At 34.3% G+C, this 19,359-nt stretch overlaps 1 protein-coding gene across 2 annotated transcripts in view; it reads left to right on the top strand.

The window, feature by feature from the left end:
* The window catches only part of AKAP9 (A-kinase anchoring protein 9), a 174,388-nt gene that overhangs the window by 70,005 nt on the left and 85,024 nt on the right, over positions 1 to 19,359 (top strand). For both annotated transcript variants that reach the window (XM_052001534.1, XM_052001533.1), the window contains exons 9-16: positions 405 to 618; positions 1,738 to 1,817; positions 3,737 to 3,881; positions 8,677 to 8,774; positions 10,648 to 10,768; positions 11,142 to 11,340; positions 14,728 to 14,824; positions 16,688 to 16,780. In XM_052001534.1, coding sequence (XP_051857494.1) covers positions 405 to 618; positions 1,738 to 1,817; positions 3,737 to 3,881; positions 8,677 to 8,774; positions 10,648 to 10,768; positions 11,142 to 11,340; positions 14,728 to 14,824; positions 16,688 to 16,780 — 1,047 coding nt within the window. The remainder of the gene's footprint in view (positions 1 to 404; positions 619 to 1,737; positions 1,818 to 3,736; positions 3,882 to 8,676; positions 8,775 to 10,647; positions 10,769 to 11,141; positions 11,341 to 14,727; positions 14,825 to 16,687; positions 16,781 to 19,359) is intronic.

The following is a 19,359-nucleotide window of genomic DNA, read 5'->3' as shown; positions in this document are numbered from 1 at the left end:
CTTAAAATTCTGTAGCCTTATTCAATATTTAGTCAGTGTAATTATGACCTAGAAAGTATAGTTTTTAAAAAATTCAGAAAATCTGTGGTATTCATGGCCTTGAAAGTGATGAGTTTACATCTCTTGTGCCATTATTATCTGAGTTTTGTAATAATAAAAAAAAAATTAACAGTGGTAATGGAAAGAATTAAATTGGTTTTGGCTTTGGTGTTAGTGTAAAGAAATATTGTTTATCCTGCAAACTAAGTTAATAGGAGATAGAAATCAGTAAAGAAAAGTAAATTCTGAGATACAGCTGATAAGGACACTTTTTTGGGTAGTATGATAAGGATGAATGCAGAGAAAGGATGAATGATCTCACTCACATTGTAAGGCACTTGCCCTGTGTGTGCTTTACACTGAAGGAGGATTTGAAGCTTCAGATGGAGGCCCAGCACCTTTGCCTCTCCCTGGTTCATTCAGCTCACGTGAAGCAGGTGTGTGTCTGCATGGACGAGGAGAGAGCAAGTGCCCTGAGCAGCCTGAGGGAGAGACTTGCTTCTGCTCATGAGGACGAGCTGCGGGAACTTCAGAAAAGGCATATTTCTGAGCTAGAGAATGTAAAGAGACGAGAAGCAGGTAAGTGCTGGGAGCTTGGTTTTGCGGGCAAGGTCCGTCCCGATTGGTGGCTGGGGTGCTTTTTGTACTGTCTGTGCCCCACTGGCCCTCAGGGTGATTCAGTCTTGAGGGGCTTAAAGGCTTGAGAGGCCGTGGGAGTCCAGCCTGGGGAAACCAAGTCCGTGCTTAGGCCGCTGCATGGATCAGTGCCCATAGGCTCAGCCTGACCACACGTCCCTGCACTGCCCACAGACCAACCCAGCCCCTGAGAAACAGAAGCTTGGGGCCAACTGGCCCAGGACAGCTCTAACTCAGACCCAGCTTCCGAGAGGAAAGAGCCAGGAGTTTTCCCCAACTCCCTATGAGAAACCCTCATTTTCCTAATGAAATATTTGAGCTGAATAAATAAAATTTGAGTCATATTCATAGTTGATCTAAGTATACTCATGACACCTACTTAATTCTTCCTGAATACTGGCTGTGGGGAGGTAGGAGGCACATTGTGAAGGGCAGAAGGGTCGGATATGTGGCCTGGACCAGATTGAAATTGAAATGTAATTGAGAGATTTTTAACAGATAAAATTACATTTAAAACTTAGGTTATAGGTGACCCATAGTCATTCTCCTGTGTGGGTTGTTGATCCCCATTTCTGTTTGAGTTTGACCTCATGGGAGATGTGGTTGGGGACCAGAAGTTATGATATGGTCCCCTCCTGCTGTGACCTCAGTGAGTAAGGGAAGAGGACTTACCACCTTGCCCCTCCTGCTACACCTGCAGGTGCGTATCTGGGGACCTGGGAGACTCCAATTTAGAAAATATGCCTGTCTACATTGGTAGGGCTCCCTCTATCAAGGAAGTTGCAGGTTTGCTCAAAGAAATGCATTAATTATACAGGCTGTATTTTCCATGTATCAAGCCTCCTGTTTCCTTTACCTTTATCACAAGTGTGAAACTAGCTTTTTAGAGAACCTGTTAATCAAAAATTAGAAGTTAACTTTGAATGTGATAAATCTGAAATGGTTTTATTGCAGTAAGGCTAGATATACCAGAAGCCTAAGCTTTTATGGATAAAATCAATGCCAAATAAGCTGTGTTTCATGTGCAAATTGATAGGCATAATATATTATCTATTTTAATAGATGATGAAGGAATGTCTTTAGAGATGCTTATGGGAAAACTCCACAAGGCAGTGATGGAGGAATGCTCTCATTTTAATCAGGTAAGATACTAATTTGAAAATAGTTTTAGGAGAAGAAACATTATATTTAGAATTGCTATATTTGATAAATAAAATTATCCCTTCCACTTTCCATATGATGATGGCTAATATAGGATGCTTTTATACAGTAGACCATTGATAAGCAATTTTTTTATTTTACTTTGATGCACAATTTCAGTTTATTCTTTCTCAACAGTTTCCCTGAAACTAAGACCAGAAAATGATATCTCTTCAGTAACAGAGGGAGAATGGGGAAAGAGAATACAGATCTAGAGGTCACACTTTGTTATTTCCAAATGTGTGTGTGTGATGTGTGCCATCACAGATCACCCCTGCTCAGATCCTGCCCCTCTGGGCCAGCCATGCTTTTAACCCTGCAGTGAGAGAATCAAGGAGCAGCAGAGGAAAGTTCACAGCCATAGCAGCTTTTCTTTTTTTCAGTAACGCAACAACTATTTCTAATCCCATTTTCCAAACTGTCAGGTTTGGGAGATGGATCATTTAATAATTTTGCCTCTCTGTTCTCAGTTTCCATCTATGTAATAAGAATAACATTAACTTATATTTCCAGAGGGCATTCTGGTTTAAAGGTACTTTCTCTTTTTCTGAATTAGTGTAAGTTTCATCCCCATCTTACCAGTAAGTCTCAGATTAAGTGACATACTTAACTCTTCATGCCTAAGGGATGCAGAGCTAGGATAACAATCCAGTCCTTCTGTATTTTCCACTTATCTGTAAAATGAGTATGATAATGAGTATCTTTGTAAGGCTCTTAGGAAGATCAGGTGAGATAAAGTATGCCATGTGCTTTATGGACTTGAAAGCACTCTATACATGTCATTGAGGAGGGGGACACTGCCAGCAGTGTTGTTTCCTACCTCTGAGAAAAAACTAGAGCTCTGATTGATTCTACTAATAGAATTCTGCATATTCCATTAGGACCCATTAAGAATGTACATTTAACAATGTTGAACCCCCCCAAAATTACAGAATTCTGTATATTGCATTATGAGCCATTAAGAATGTAAATTTGACAATGTTGAACCCAAAAAAATGATTTAGCAGGATTGTTTTGGTTTTTATGAAAGAGCATTCATTGATAAAAGCAATATGTAGCTAGCTATTTTTATTAAGAAGAAATTATTTAAAATCATTATTCATTTCAAATGTTTTAGGGATCTTTGAAAGAAATGAGAGGAAAATTTTAAACAGTTTTTCACCTATTTATCAATAAATGCTGTTTCATATAGATTTATTTAGATCTGAAAATAATACTGTCATTTGTAAATTTTCTGTTTGATTTCTCAGAGCAGTTAACCAAGTTAACATATCAAATGCTTCTGAAGTTTTTATACAAGCTACAAAAACAACTCTTAAACACAAGGGGAAAGGTGTGTAGAGTATAATGTTCCACTTGTTGGGTTTCTGTCATCTTTATCTTTTCAGGATTGTCATTCCATGCAGTGTCTGTTCTGTAATAGACACAATGTTGATAATGTCAGGGTAAAGTACAAGATAGGAGAGAGATTAAAATTCAAAATAAATTTCATCATTAAAAGGATGTAGAGATGATCCAAGGTATAAAATTTAAATATTCAAACAAAAATCTCAAAAAGGAAATCCATTTTTTTTTCAATTAAAAAAATATTTCTGTCTCATGGTAAAAAGGAACTTTTTCTTTCCTTACCTAATTTTCTATGTAAAATGTTATAGAAAAACATTTTGTTTGAATATGCTATTTGCAATTTTACTAATGTGTTTTGCATTACTAAATATTTTATATTTTTCTTTGTTTTCTTTTTGCTTTCCCCTGTCCTTTAAAGAGTTAGCTATATCTGCTAATATAATTTTGAATGATATATTTTAGTTGAAATAATAATTTGCTCCCTTATAATTTTATTTAATTTTGGTATCCACAGTCTTTACGCAACACATTTGATACATGTAACAGAGCTCCTTTGAAATATGAAGCAAAAGTAGGCAAAAAAGAAATTCCTGATATTTATTCCTTTGAAGTTCAAGAAGAAAGCCCAGAATTGCAGAATGGTACATTTGAAGTTCAAGGTAATATTAAAAATCTTTCAAAAGGTGTCTATATTAGATATAATAGTCTGACTTTTCCCACTCTTTATTATAAACCTTAATTAAAATAGTTATCACTCAGCAAATTTAATTTTGTAATCTAAATGTGAATTTTATTTTGTTTTGTTTCCATAGTTTTTACTCACTCATGAAGAGTGGGATTTTGTAACTCTGAAGAATAGAAATGCTTGATTGATGTGAAGATGATTTTTTTTTCCATTATGACATAGGGATATATTGTACACCACTACCTAATAATGCAGAAATTGAGTAAAGTACCAAAAAATGTGATACTGTTATTGATTATTTATTTAGAATTGAAAAGAGTCAGCATGATTTTGAAAGCCCTTAGTTGTACATCTTTTAAAAATTACGAAATAGGGACTTTGACCATAAAAGTCAATATATTTTTATACTGTAAATGAAGTTTAAGTTCCTATTCTAGAAACCTGAAATGATTGTCACTAAAAATGAAGGATTTCAAGATTAAGGAATTTCAAATTGGGGCAGCTAGGTGACACAGTGGATAGAGGACCAGCCTTGAAGTCAGGAGGACTCGAGTTCAAATTTGGCCTCAGACACTTAACAATTCCTGGCTATGTGCCTGGGCAAGTCACTTAACCCCAATTGCCTCAGCAAAAAAAGAAAAGAAAAGAAAGAATTTTAAATTAAAATATTGCAAGATTACCTATTTTTCAAAGTATCAGGCAAGAATCAAAAAAAATAACAGATTCTGGAAGTATTTCCCCAATATCTTAATAGCATCTCTTCTTCCCTATTTTCCTCACCTTTCCCAACCCCCCAAAAAATGTTAGTAAAGAAGCAAAAACTTTGCTTCTGAGATTATACTTTCAGTACCAAAGAGAATATTGTCACTGTCATCATATAGTATAGTTGCATAAAGCCAAATTGTAACTTTTAAATTTTGATAATAGGTAGCTAGAAGGGTTTTGAAAACCTACTCCCATGATACATATGCTTCATATCTGTCATCAGGGAACCACCCAAAGTAACTAGAAGGTTACTCACCAAGTATGAATTTTATCAGCCATAATAATTCATGAAAATTACTATGCCATGAAGAAGTTGTAATCATTGGTGGAAGAAATATTCCCACTGATAAAATCATGATTCCTTGATTCATGATTTAAAGTAAATTGATAAAATCCAAGTGATCTCTTCATAATACTGTAAAACTATTAGAATTTCATGGAGAAATAAGCTATGGTTTAAAAACAAATTAAGGTTTCTTTCCAAAAGTAGAAGAGTTATTTCTTAATGGGGAAGGAGGTTATCTTTAACATTGTTAAAAATTAATTAACCATAGTCATAGTGTTTACTGACAATAGACCAGGTGAACAGCAAGTTGTATTGTAAAAAACATTCACCGCAAAAATTACTAAGTGATTATCTTTTTCCACTCTCCTCTTTCTTCCATCTCTCATTCTTTCATTCTGTTGTGGCTGTCTGTTTTTCTCTGTTGCTCTGTTTACCATTGTATCTCCGTCTTTGATTTTTTAAGTCTGAGTGTGCATGTACCTCTAAATCTTTTTTTATATGTTACATATGTGGTCTGGCCCTTTGTCATTTTCTGTATGTGTTTCTGTGTATTAGTATTTCTTTGCTTTTGTCCATTTCTCTGTCATTATCTCCTTCCTGTCCCTTATCTCACCATAACTGAAAATTGAGGGGGGTTTTTTGTTTGTTTTTTAAACAAATGTCTTGTATTTTTAACCTATGGCTCAGAGCTATAGATTCTGTGATGATATAGACTGGGTTCAGTTTGGAGGGAATCTCCCAAATGCCTTCACTTGGCTTTTGCTTTCATCTGAAATTTCCCATGAGAAATTTAAACTCTTATCTCTTTATAGATGTCCACAAAGAAGGTAAAAGCCCCATGGGCTGGCATGTAAACTTTCAAGGTGAAAATATCTTAAATAAATATAAGACAGGTTTTATTTTACCTAACAGTGAACACAACAGACTTACACCCAAGTCAGTAAACAGTCAAGAAGGGAAGTTGGAATGTGCTTGGCACATAGTAGGCACCATATACATGCTGGTTTTCTCTCTCCCCTGTCTGTCCTCTCTTGTCTTTGAATTTTTGTTCTTTATAGCACTCTACTCTGAGTGAGCTCTCCCTTTGAAAGGTCAGCATCCTGCTGGGACTCAGATTTATGCTATGGCAGTGGACTAAATACAAAGTCAGGATGCTTATTCCCATTCCATCGAGGTCAGTGCCAAAACAAAATTTCACATGGTACTATAAATTGTAAGTATTTATGTGAGCTAAAGGAAGACTTTTTTTTATTTTTAATAATAGCTTTGTATTTTCAAATACATGCAAAAATAGTTTCCAACATTCATCCTTGCAAAACCTTGTGTTCCAAATTTTTCTCCCTGCTTTTTCCACTTCCCTTCCCCTAGACAGCAAGTAATCCAGTATAGGTTAAGCTGTGCAGTTCTTCTAAACATATTTTATTTTTTTTAATGTTAAATCTAATGTATGCATACATATTTATACAATTATTGTGCTGCATAAGAAAAAGCAAATCAAATCTGTAAAAGAAAAAAAAAGAAGCAAAATAAAATGCAAGCAAGCAACAACAAAAGTAGTGAAAATGGTATGTTGTGTTCCATACTCAGCTCCTACGGTCCTCTCTTTGGGTATAGTTGGCTATCTTCATCATTGAACAATTAGAACTGGTTTATGAATCACTTCATTGTTGAAAGGAGCCACGTCCATCAGAATTGATCATTGTATAATCTTGTTGTTGCTGTGTATAATGATCTCCTGGTTCTACTCACTTCACTCAACATAAGTTCATGTAAGTCTCTCCAGGCCTCTCTGAAATCACCCTGCTGATTGTTTCTTATAGAACAACAATATTTCATAACATTCATATACCATAATTTATTCAGCCATTCCCCCACTAATGGGCATCCACTCAGTTTCCAGTTTCTGCCACAAACATTTTTGCACATGTGGGTCCCTTTCCTTCCTTTAAGATCTCTTTGGGATATGAACCCAGGAGAGACACTGCTGGATCAAAGGGTAAGCACAGTTTGATAACTTCTTCTAAACATATTTTCATATTTATCATGCTGCACAAGATTTTTTCAAATGTGAATATTGAAAGCTATCTTTGCATGTATTTCAAAAATAAGAAGCTATTATTTTAAAAAACAGATCAAAAAAGAAAAAAACAAGCAAACAATAGCAAAAAAGATAAAAATATTATGTTATAATCCACATTCAATCTCCATAGTCCTCTCTCTGGGTGCAGATGGTTCTCCCCATCACAATTTTATTAAAATTGGCTTGAATCACCTCCTCATTGAAAAGAGCCACATCCATCACAGTAGAGCATTATATAATCTTGTTGTCGTGTACAATGATCTCCTGGTTCTGCTCATTTCACTTAATATCAATTCAAGTCTCTTAGGCCTCTCTGAAATCATCCTATTGATTGTTTCTTATAGAAGAATAACATTCCATAACATTCATACACCATAACTCATTCAGCCATTCTCCCACTGATGGGCATCCACTCAGTTTAGGAAGACATTTTCAATGCCATAGAGAGAGCCCACATTCTTTAACCTCCAGCCTGACATTTAATGGATCAACTTTTTATTTAATCTAAAAAGCATTTTTTAAACACTTAATATATGTGAGGTATTATTTTAAGTTTTTAAGGTACAAAGACAAAAATGACACTGTTTTTGTCCTCCAGGAGCAATATCTTTGATCAGAGAAAACAACACGTACACACACACGCACACGCACACACACACACATGTTTGTGTGCACATAACACAGTTTGTGCCTAGAGGTATACATATATGTATATAGACTAGTAAGAAGCCCAGTTGGGGTGACATGTAGATGGTATAAAGGAAAGCAGTATATACAAAAAGCCTGGAAAGGTAACGTTTAAAGCCAGGCTGTGAAGAGCTTTAAAGGCCAGCCAGGAATTTGTATTTCATCTTGAAGTCATTGAGCAGAAGAAAAACCTGGCTAGACCATGTTTTAAAAGTTTCTTATTCTTTTTTTTTTTTGATGGCATTAAATGAAATCTATTGTATTTCTCTGCAGGAAAATGGCAAGAAAGCAAAAAGAACCTCAATACTAAATTCATTTATTTTCCCCTTGATTTATTTAAAAATGGGTCTGTGGTTTGCTGTGATATGGGAGCCATCTTCCAGTGGCTGCTGGAAGTCTAACTCAGACCTGTAGAATGGATCTCTTCATGTGGGAGGATGATGATGATACAAGGAGACTGACAGTCAATGCATTTCTCTGACCTCTCCACTGAGAGGCAATGGCATTGTCTGACCTCTCTCTTCTTCCCTCTGCCTCCAATTTATTTCATTCCCAATCCACAAGGAACATCTCCGTTAGTAAAGGCTGCTTTGCAACTCCTTCAAGTGTTATGAGATTCTCAGAGAACTGACCTATCCCTTCACTTAGGCATGGTCCTTAACAATGATTCATAAAACAGAAATTACTTCCTTTCCCTTGCAATTGAGCTGTAGTTGCAGGAATAATGAACATGATGTTTACAGATTAAACATGACATATAACAGTTTTGGTACCTTTCACAGGGAAAGAAGATATTCATTTTTTCTTAAATATACTTGTTCATTATAAAGTTTTTATCTCAGTATGACTATCTTCACTTATCATCTATGAGTACCATTTTCACAGTTTTTCCATGGAATAATTTGATAATTGCTAAATTGATTTTTAAAATATATTTTCTTTATAATCTAGACTTGCAATCAAATCTGCAATCTCTTATTAACAAAGTAGCAGAAGAATGCAACAGACTATTGGTACTTCAGTCACAGCTAACTAAAGATTGTGAAAAGGTAGGTATTATGAACAAATACGTGAAAAAAAAAACCCACTTATTTAGAATTCTTTAAATCCCTGGATTTGGGATATGAATTTTTTTTATTAATAAGCAACTTTTAAAAAATTAAAACTTATGTTAGATTCAATGAGAAAAGTATGCCAGAACAAAAATTCACAATCCACCTGGCTGACAGAAATTGTTTTTAATTTGAAATGTATGCTGTATAATAGCTGCTGCTCAGATTTTTGGCAGCTTTGATACAATAGGATATCAAACTTAAAGCAACTGAATTCATTTGGATGGCTTTTCATGTGTATTTCTGCTTATCTGTATTTTTTTAATATTATTCTTATAAAAGGTCTATGGCAAGTTAATTCAGTTGATGAAAACCTAGACATAATATAACTAAACATGTAAGTTTTATTGCTTTGAGGGCATGGAGCATCATGAACTTCAATTAAGATCAGAATCAGTGTGTTGGAGATATATTTAAAAAGAAATAAATGATGGGACCTATCACTAGTCCTGGAAACAAACAATAATTCCTAACCTTTTTCATTAATGTCATTTTCACTTCATCTCTGTGAATATATATATTTGTTTCTTGCAACAAGTTCAAAAAGACAGTGCTTAACTATTTGGATCAGATTTTGATGTTTAAAATCAGCAAAATACAAAAAACTGATGGGATATTTAAAAAGTTCGAGGGACATATAATTTTTAGATTACCAATCATTAGTAATGCTAGAATATTATCAATAAAATGGGTCAGTAACTCTCAAATACCAAATATAAATCATGGCGGTAGCTTGTAGTTACAGAAGGTATGTTCTGGAGAGGATGCCAATCAAGTCTGATTGAGTAACAATTAATGAGAGAATGAATATTATACAATAATTATACAATTATACAACAAATAATGAGAGAATGAGAGAATATAGAAAAGATGGACTTTTCTAATGTGGCTCTAGAGGATGTGCATTTAGTTCCTACTTCCCACGTCCGCCATCACCCTCAGGGAAATTTAGACAAAGGACCTATATCCCCACCCAAGCCTGACTGGATGGGGAGTTTTACCTTGGCTTTGAAAGGTTGAGTAGAGTGGCAATCTATTCCTAAATTGAGGAGAATGTTAATCCTATTTACTCTTACCTGTCTGTCCTTCAGAGGCTGAGTCTCTAAAAAAGGCTTCTCTTTCTTTTAGCTTGGCCTTCTCCCACTCTAATCCAGGCCCTGTGGCTACAGGTGTCCTACCTCCATTCTCTTCCCTCTCTGCCACCCTTATTGTTTCTGCTCACTTAGCCTAGTCATCTATGCCATAGTAAACCTTTAGTATTTGCTAATTGGTTGAATTAGTGTGAGAACTTATTTGAATCTTGACTCTGCTGTTTACCATTCCTCTCTTTCAGGGAGGGGTTTAAACTAATATTAGGATTTTTCTCTATACTGGTAGTATGACAGTGGAGTTTGCACCATTTTTAGGAGCTAGGATTTGAGAAATTTGGAATAGGGACCTAGATGGAGAGCTGAAAGAGGGACCTCAGAGACCATCAATCCAAGTGTTTCATTGCATAGATGAGGAAACAGAGACTCTTGATGAGTGATTTAACTAGGTAGTCTGCATCAGTGACAGAATGTAAGCCAAACCCATCCTCTGAGCACAGAGCTGCTGGGAGCCTGTTCTGCTGTGTCTCCTTGTCTGCAGCAGAGATGGAAGAAAAAGGGGGGGGGGGGAGGAGGGAGAGGAGGAGAAGGGCATCTGGGATTCTGGTTTGATTGATTGTTTAATGGTTTGATTGATGTACAGAAAATTCAAGAGGTGATAGTAAGTCTGGTATTAATGCATGAGTAGCATTGAATGGATTTTTCTCTTACCATTTTAATAGATTCAAGAAAAACAACAGGCAGAGAATGCAAAACTTGAATTTACGAAAGAAGAGGAAATGACTGATCTCAAGATATCAAAAGCAAAGTGTTTAGCAGGCTCTTCTCAGACAAAAGATGGTGGTAAATTTTGAATTTTAAAATATTTTTTATTTTTTATAAAGTATGTAATCAATACTTGACTTGATTAAGTTAAACGGAGAGATAAATTGCTTTAAATATAAGAGATCATCAAAACTATAAGTTTAGATGAAATAACCTTGGTCTATTTTACTAATGTGTACTTGTTTACATCAGTCAGCAATTTTATATTTAACCCTAACATTAGCCTCTAAAAATGACTTTAAAATGAGAGAAAAATGAATTTTCTTTACAAAAAAATTATGATGATTACAATTAGAAATTTGAATTAAAATTTTGTTTTCCATGTGTGTTAATTCCATACTTAGTGTATAAATGTTGAAGAATTCTTAACCCTTTCTTTTCTTGACTTCAGATATTGTAGAGAGTTTGCCTCTTTTACAAGACATGGAAAAAGTGAAAAATCAGCTTGAAGCACAAGATGTTCGAGAACCAGAACACCTTCCATGTAATTTCCAGCCATTGTTGAAAGAAATCGGAGTAAAGGGTCCTCCAGAGAGCCCCCATTTGCAAGAGGAGCTTCAGCTTGTTAAAGAATCCATTCTTCAACCAAGGTATTTCTATTCTGATATTTCACCTAATAATATTTGTCACTCAGAAAAAAGCCACAAAACCAGATGACTTAAGAAAAAATATAGACCAGAAGAAAGTTCTTGAAAGGTGATGTAACGTGGCAACTGAATTTAGTGAAAAGCCTACATCTATTTATTTGGTCAAAAGTCATTATAAATAAGAAGTTTTTTGAAGTGTTTTTGCTCTGCAAGGATCCTGATTGTTAGAGATGTGCTAGCTGATTATCAGTCAGGTGGCATGTATTCACTATGTGTAAGTAAGCCCCTGTGCTGGGCTTATGTAAGGTCTGTAATCTAGTTGGGGAGTGTCCACTGTAGATTTGAGTTTAGCTATGTGACATGGCAGCCTATTATACTCAGTCTTGTTTTTTTTACTTTCATGACATCTCTGTCACTTATTCTGTCTTCCCTATTCCCATTGCCATTACCCTTCCTTTTTAATGTCTATGCTAGGTTATGGTAAAAGCTGCTGCTTCTTCCTTTCTCTTCTCTCTGTCCCCCTGTAGTCAGTTGTCCATTCTACTTCAGGGCACTCATGCCATTTTTCTTCTCAAAAATTCCCAGCTGTTCCCTCTTGATCTCTGAGTACAGTTCAGAACCTTTGCTTGGCATTCAAGGTATTTTCCAATCTGGTACTACTTTCCTTTCTGTTCTTTTATACTGATGCCCTTTCTCTTCCTCACTCCCATTCTACATTTCAATAGAAATGTCTCTCTTATCCCTTCCTTGCCTCTTTACTCCTCTCCTTACTTCCCTCCTTAACTACAATTTGTTATTCTCTAATTTCAACCAGGTCTTCCCTTACTACTATGCCATAACCTTTTTTGATTGAAGGTATTTGTTCCATCCTTTCCTGGGTCATCTAGAGACTTGCTCCTTCTATAATTCCCAAATTTCTCTTCTTTCCAGGTCCACATATCTTAACTTCCCAACTGCCTAAATAGATCTTTGGTTGTCTCCCATTCTTAAACAATTTTAATTATCTGATATTTCTTTTTTCACTACCATTGATTCTTTCGGCTGCTTCTTACCATCCATTCACTTTTCTGCTTCTTATAATCTGGCTTCCATCTGTACCATTGGACTGAACCTATTCTTTCAAAAGTTATTGATTTTAAATGTTAAAACGATGTTAAAATGAAGGCTTTGTCAGAATAAAGTCGGATTTATTTTGTGTTCACAGCACTTACTCAGAGTAGACATTTATAAGACGTCTTGATTAAGTTAGGAGAGAACTATGTTTCTTTAAAATAGGAGAATGTGCCTGTGGAAAGAGAGGAAAAAAAATTACTCAAGAGTCTGGAAAAGTCAGGAAAGGAGTGAGTTCCACTTTACAAGTATTACAATAATAATAAATAATTTTTTGTATTTTTTTGAGGTCTAAATTTGTCTATGGCTATAGAGAAAGATGAAGGGAGGAATTTTTCAAAATGACATGTTGAGGTGAAGAGAAAGGTGTTATGATGATAATAATTTGCTGTAATGCTTTTTGGTTTTTAAAGCACTTTGAGTAAAATGGAATGGGCCTAAGCTCCCTCTTCAATAGAAGTCAATATTCTCCTCTGCGCCTGTAGAGTCTTAGAGAGATGCTTCCAACACTTAAGTTGAGTAACACGCCCAGTGTTACACAAGCTCCTGTATGGCAGAAGCAATACTTGAGCCTGTTTTCCTTGGCTCTGAGGTTAGCTCAGCCCCACTGCCATGTTGTCTCTCATAGCTGAGAAAGAAGCTTTTGAAAATGTTTAAATTTTAAGTAATGGCTACATATGAAAGAAATTTCATTTGGTTTCTCAGAGAAGACATAACTTTGGGGTCTACTATTTATTTCTGCAATTCAGTTCTGTTAAAAAAAAAAAAAGCACTGTTATTACAAAGCAAGGATGGGATTATTTGTAACATGATAATGATCTATTGGATAGAACCCTGAACTTGTAGTTAGGAAGACCTGGATTCAAGGCCTGCCTAATACACTTATAGATCTGTGACTTCAGGCTAGCTTTTAACCTATCTGAGCTTCAGTTTCTCTGTTAAATAGTGGAGTTGGAGACTAATGGCTTCTTGATTGCATCTAGTTCTAAATCTATGATCCTATAAATAAGAGAAGCTTAGTGGAACGAGAAGAGGAAAAGCAGGAACAACATTCCCAAGAGCATTATGAGAGTGCATGAAAATGTGATCAAAATCACTAATAAGAGAAATTCAAATTAAAACAATTCTGAGGTTTTACCTGACACCTACAAATTGGCAAATGTGAAAAAAAATATTAACAGATGTTGAAAGAGCCATGAATTAGTGTGATTGTTTAGTGTCATGTAGTTTGGAATTTTACAAGAAAGTGGCCATAACATATATACTCTTTGGTATGAATTACTATAATACTGGGCATATATGAAGGAAAAATAAAGGCAGAAACAAAGATCCTCAAAATATTCATAGCATCACCTTTTATGATAATAATTAGAAAAAGAATAAGTTCCCATTAATGGATGACTGAAAAAAATGGAAATGAATCTAATTGAATATTAATGTATCTGAAGAAATGATGAATATGAAGACCAGAATAACACAGAAAGATTTTTATGTGGCTTGATGAGAGTGAGATAAGCAGAACCCTATAGAAATGGTTCTTTAACAATATTAATAGAAAGAAAGATGAGTCCTTAATGGCCCAAAAGAATGGGGAATGTGAACCCTTTTTCCTCATTGTAAGAGAACTTTGGGAACAAGTGCTGAGGGTCGTATACATTGTTAGAAAATCACAAGTTCATAGGGCTCTTAGAATCTATGTAATCCAAAACCCTCTGAGCCATAGGTCCAGAAAGATTGAGTATCCAAGATCATATAGTTATCAGATATGGAACTGGAACCTAGGTCTTTGGACTCCAGAGCCTCTGCTTTTTCTGCTGTTGTACAGCACAATTGTTCTTTTTTGCAATGGATGTTCACTTAAATCTGGGGGCTTGAAGGATTGGGCAGGAAGCAGCACAGGTATTTCCAGAAATGATTATAAAAACAAGAAATGTCAATAAAATTTAATTTTAAAAATAAAAGCCAACAAAGTGGAAGTGACAGTGAGAAATTTAAATGGCTAAAAGAAAATCAGAATTCTAATTCATCTTCTCTACTCCCTCTTTATATTCCTTCAGTTTTATGATTCAAATAAGCATATTTTAAAAGGATTTATAAAACTGGATAGAATCCTAGCATAGCATATTTTAAATGCTCTGTTAATAACTGATATTTCATAATTTTTTGCTTTTTTCACTTGTTGAGTTTTCATGTATATACTTTTCACATATTTTAAATTTTCAAACTAAATAATCTGAAAGGGCCATTATTTTGATCCATTTTTTCTCATTTGTATTATAGCTTATTCACTGAATCAGTGGCCAATATTGATCAAGTGGTGCTGAAAACAAAACATACTGAAAGTTGTCTTCAAAAGACTGAAGATGGCTCAGCAAAGGTATTTTTATTTTTTTCTTCTGGTCTGTGGGTTACAACAATATTTCAAGAAAATTAAATTCCCTCAGTGTGGGAACTCCAACTACTGACACAGTTTGCATCTCTCTTCTCTAACCTAGTAATTGGTCTTGAGAGTTGTTTTTTGTCTGTCTAAGAATATTCACTGAAAAATGAGCATGGTGGAGAATTAACTATAATAGCTTCATAATTCTTGATGCATTTATTGATGAGGAAACTGTTTTTGACACAGTTCATGCTAAAGATATAGAAGAATTTATGACTAAAGAAATTGGAAGGTACTTGGTGCACAAAAAGGCCTAAATAAATTATGACCTTTATTTTATATATTCTCAAAATTAATCCCAGCTTCTGTCAGGTATGTCAGTTTATATGCCCAAAACAAATATTGCCTTTCCAATCACTCCTCAAACCCAAAAACCAAGGCATTTCTGGCCTTCAGAAATCCCTATGACTTTTATAATAGATTAGATCTGATTGAAGATAGTCTTAGGGTTTCCCCAAATTAAAATTGTTTTCACTAAGAAATGCTTATTTCCCCAAATGGACCTCAGAATAAATAAATAAATATGGCCCTATAATCTGAACATTTGCAGGAGGACAATAGTCAGCCCAACTTTGTGGTGATAGTAAAAGTCAAAACATACTTTCTGGGGCACTGATCAAGATTTATATTCTTAGGGATAATCTTAAACAAGATTATTTCCCAAGACTAGAGGAAAGAACATGTAATACTTTGTTAGGCATATTATTGATAATTTCACTACATTTGATGCTAGAGGAAATTAAGGCATTTATTCATTCATCATGGATTTTTTTAAATAAATATAGTGGATGCTCCATAAAAGTGATAATATATAATATGAAACAGTTAAATAATAATTTTGAAGTGATACATTAAATACCATTAAGAGACAATAATTATTATCAAAATTTGAGAATAAGGAGACCAGTGGGGATTTTTATCAGTCAAGAAAAACTTCATTGAGAAGGAAGAAGTCTCCATTAAGGAAATAGAACTGAGTATAGATTAGGTAACCAAGGAATAAAGGAAAAGGGAAATTGAGAAAAATTTAGGAACAGACTAAGCACAGTGGGTTCAGAGAATGGGGAGATAATTAAGCTTGAATTTAATAAATGTTAATTTGTTCAAAACATTGTCTTGGATTGGGACTGCCCTAAATTGCCCTTCTGCCTTTAGAACTGTGCCTTAGTTCTTCTTTCTCTAAATTTCCATCAATACTTGTTGTTTAGTAAGCATGGATAGAGGGCTTTACGTGATCCCTTAAGGAATATCCTTTACCATCCATTAGACAGCAACTAGAGGTTTTGGAGCTGAGTAGTGATATTTTGACAAACATGAGATGGATCTGGTGATATGTGGGATGGATTGTTTAGGGTAGGGATGGAAAAAAGGAGCCCAGTTAAAAAGCTCTTATAAATCTGAGATACTTAGGAATTGAAGTAAGATAGTATTACTTGAGAGGGAGAATAGGGGCATATTTCAGAGAAAAACACAGCATGATAACACCACATATACAACCTGAATTCAAGATGATGTCAAAAGATAACTAAACATTTGAATCTGTAGTTCAAGAGGAGTGTAGTAATATTGACAGAGAGTAAGTTATTTAGGGAAAAGCAAAACTAGTTTTTAGAGGAGGTTAGAGAGAAGATGTAAGTTAATGTTAGATCTCCTGAAATTTGAGATGAAACTAGGGTTTACTTTATTTAAAATTATAGAATTTTTTGAGTATTCATAACAAAAGCAAGATTCTTCTTTCTCTTATGATGGGCAATATAGAAATAAGATAAATATAAATGTTATATGTTTTCTTTCTCTTAGTTTACTAATGAAACTGGAATGAAAGAAGAAATGGATATTGTTCAGTTATTGAAAAAACAGCACCAAGAAAAATTAGAAGAAGAAGTGGCTAAGGTTAGTTTACATTTTTTCAGCTAAAACCTTTTTTTGAGTTTGAAAGTCCAGATTATGTACATTTTACTGAAATTAGTGTCATTACTATCAAATTAGTATTTGTTGATTGAATTTATATAAGGATTAATTCCAAATTATCAAGTTTTTCTTTTTTAAAATAAATAATATTGCTTTTAAATTTATTTTTCTAAATATTCAGTGCTTTTCCTTAATACTTTGATGGAGATTAATGTGGGTACTTTGTAAAAAGATACTAGTCACAATCTGTCTAAACCTTTTTACCTTATATTATAGTTCTTGTGCGTGTCCTTCATGCATGTGATGGGCCTTCCTCTTGATAGTGATTGAATGACAGTGGAGCCCACAGGTTATCTTTGGCTTATCCCTGCCTCTGCTTCTCCATTGCTTTTTCTGTGACCACAACTTTAATTAATCTGTCATTTATTGGGGCAAGTTAATTTGCTATTTCTCAAGTAGTAAGGATGGATTCACACAGTACTTTCCATCTGTACTTCTTTAGCACTGTTTTATAGGTTTGGGTTCCTGCCTGTGCTATTGAACATGGTGAATCCCAAGTAGAAATTGAGTACATAATTTGTGACATCATCATCATCAGAGATCTCATTTCTCTAGGGCCTCTAGGGACATGTAAATATATACACACATATCACTTACATGATCTTGTTTGTGTAGGAAGATAATTTAAATAGCAAATAAAAAGCCTCCTGTTTGGACATCAGACATAACCATTCAGGGAGTCATGTGCCTCATTTGCCCTGACCAGAACCCTGAGTAACAACTTATTTTACAAATATCATATGCATCTACCATATGCAAAGTACCACATTAAATAATAGGGATGTAAAAGATGCTTGCTTTCCACAAGTTCACATTATGCTGTGAGATTCAATATTGGTAGCTTTTGCCTTCTTTTGAGCATTCCAACGTTCATTTGCTATTTGCTGGCCAGCCCATAACTTGAGAGAACTCAGTACCCTAAGTTCTGGTTTTAACTTCTCTCAGTGTTAGAGCATCTAGGTAATTGTCAGTTATCAAAACAACCTAAGTATCTAAGGTATAAAATAAAATAGTGCTAAGATAGTTTATCAGAATGAGTTTTCCTATTTTAGCTGCCTTTATTCAAAATTTGCTCACATCTACTTGGTTAATTTCAGGGCTTTAGAATTTAGTTCAGCTCACAGCTAAGAAGCCCTTGGGATACATTGTCAAAGATTTTCATAACAGTTCAAATTGTTTGTTAACCATCTACTCACTGCTTGTGCATTACTAGAATGCTATTCGATAACTTAGTTGCACAGTTCTCCCTCACTTCCTAACTATTTCACCCATCTGCTACACTTGCAAAAATGTAAATTGGCAAATGGTTCTAAGCTGTTCAAGTGCTGATATGTAATGACCAGCAGAGTTATAAAATACATATGCCAGTGTATGGCATAAGCCTCTTTTCCTCAACATTTACCATTAACCTGTAAAAAATAAATTCTTTCAGACAACCCTAAACCTAACATTTCATATCTTACCAATACATGTTGCTACATAAGTCAGAAAAGGTTTTAGATGTGCCTCTGAAGGATTTTAATTAAGTTTGATTTCACTGGACAAGCAAAAATTTTATTATAGAAATTTCTTTAACTACAGAACAAAGACTTAAAGTCTTAAAGTCTTGCCTTCCTGTTAAAAATGAATATATGTTCATCTAGTTCAATCTTTATGTATCTAATTACTATAAAAATAAATGGAGCTTACATTTCACCAACTTTTGTTCCATTAATTATGTTACTACCTTTTTGAAAAAGTTATTTAAATTTTCATCTTTTAATAACTTACTTTTCCCTTAACAAATAGTTTTGAAATCGCATTGCTACTTTTGTTAACCACAATACCATAATTGGAAATTAAAAGGACCTTTTTTTTTTTTTTTTTTTGGCTAGACCTGCAAATATCAACTGTATTTGCTAAAGATAAAAAGAATAATAACTCTAAGACCTATTTATATGTCATGATTTTTTTTTTATTTCATATCAGACTATTGGCTGTTCATTTCCAAAAATGGGCAGAATCTAAGATTCCATTGTTACAGAGAGAAAACTTCTTTTGTCATTGCAGATCAGCACCTATTAATGTGATTTAATTTCTTAAAAATTTACCTAATACCTTGTGATGTGTGATTTGTACCAAGTCATACAAAGCACTATATACTAAAGTTGGAATTTAAACCCAGGTCTTGCTCTCTTTCCACTATACTACATTTCTTTTCAAAAAAAAAAAAAAGGATAAAGAAAAAGGAAGTCATTTTATAAAGATGTTCATGAAATAGAGAATGCTAAAACATACTTAAAGAAAAAAAAGATAGTACTTTGTGTTCCTTTTTAATTGCCTTTTGTAAATCACTTTGTTCTTCTCCAAATTTGCCCTTTTTCAAAGGAAATTAAATTATAAAAAGTAACAGTATTGGTTTCTACTAAGTATGCTAGTAAGATGAACTATAGTCATCAAAACATTTCCTTGGTTTTAGAATACAAAGATGTGTGCAGTTTAGAGAGTTTTAAAATATGATC

This window comes from Antechinus flavipes, chromosome 5 (genome assembly GCF_016432865.1).
Source record: "Antechinus flavipes isolate AdamAnt ecotype Samford, QLD, Australia chromosome 5, AdamAnt_v2, whole genome shotgun sequence".
Taxonomy (NCBI): domain Eukaryota; kingdom Metazoa; phylum Chordata; class Mammalia; order Dasyuromorphia; family Dasyuridae; genus Antechinus; species Antechinus flavipes.
The sequence above is the reverse complement of the archived record's forward strand: the minus strand, read 5'-3'. Positions and strand labels throughout refer to the sequence as shown.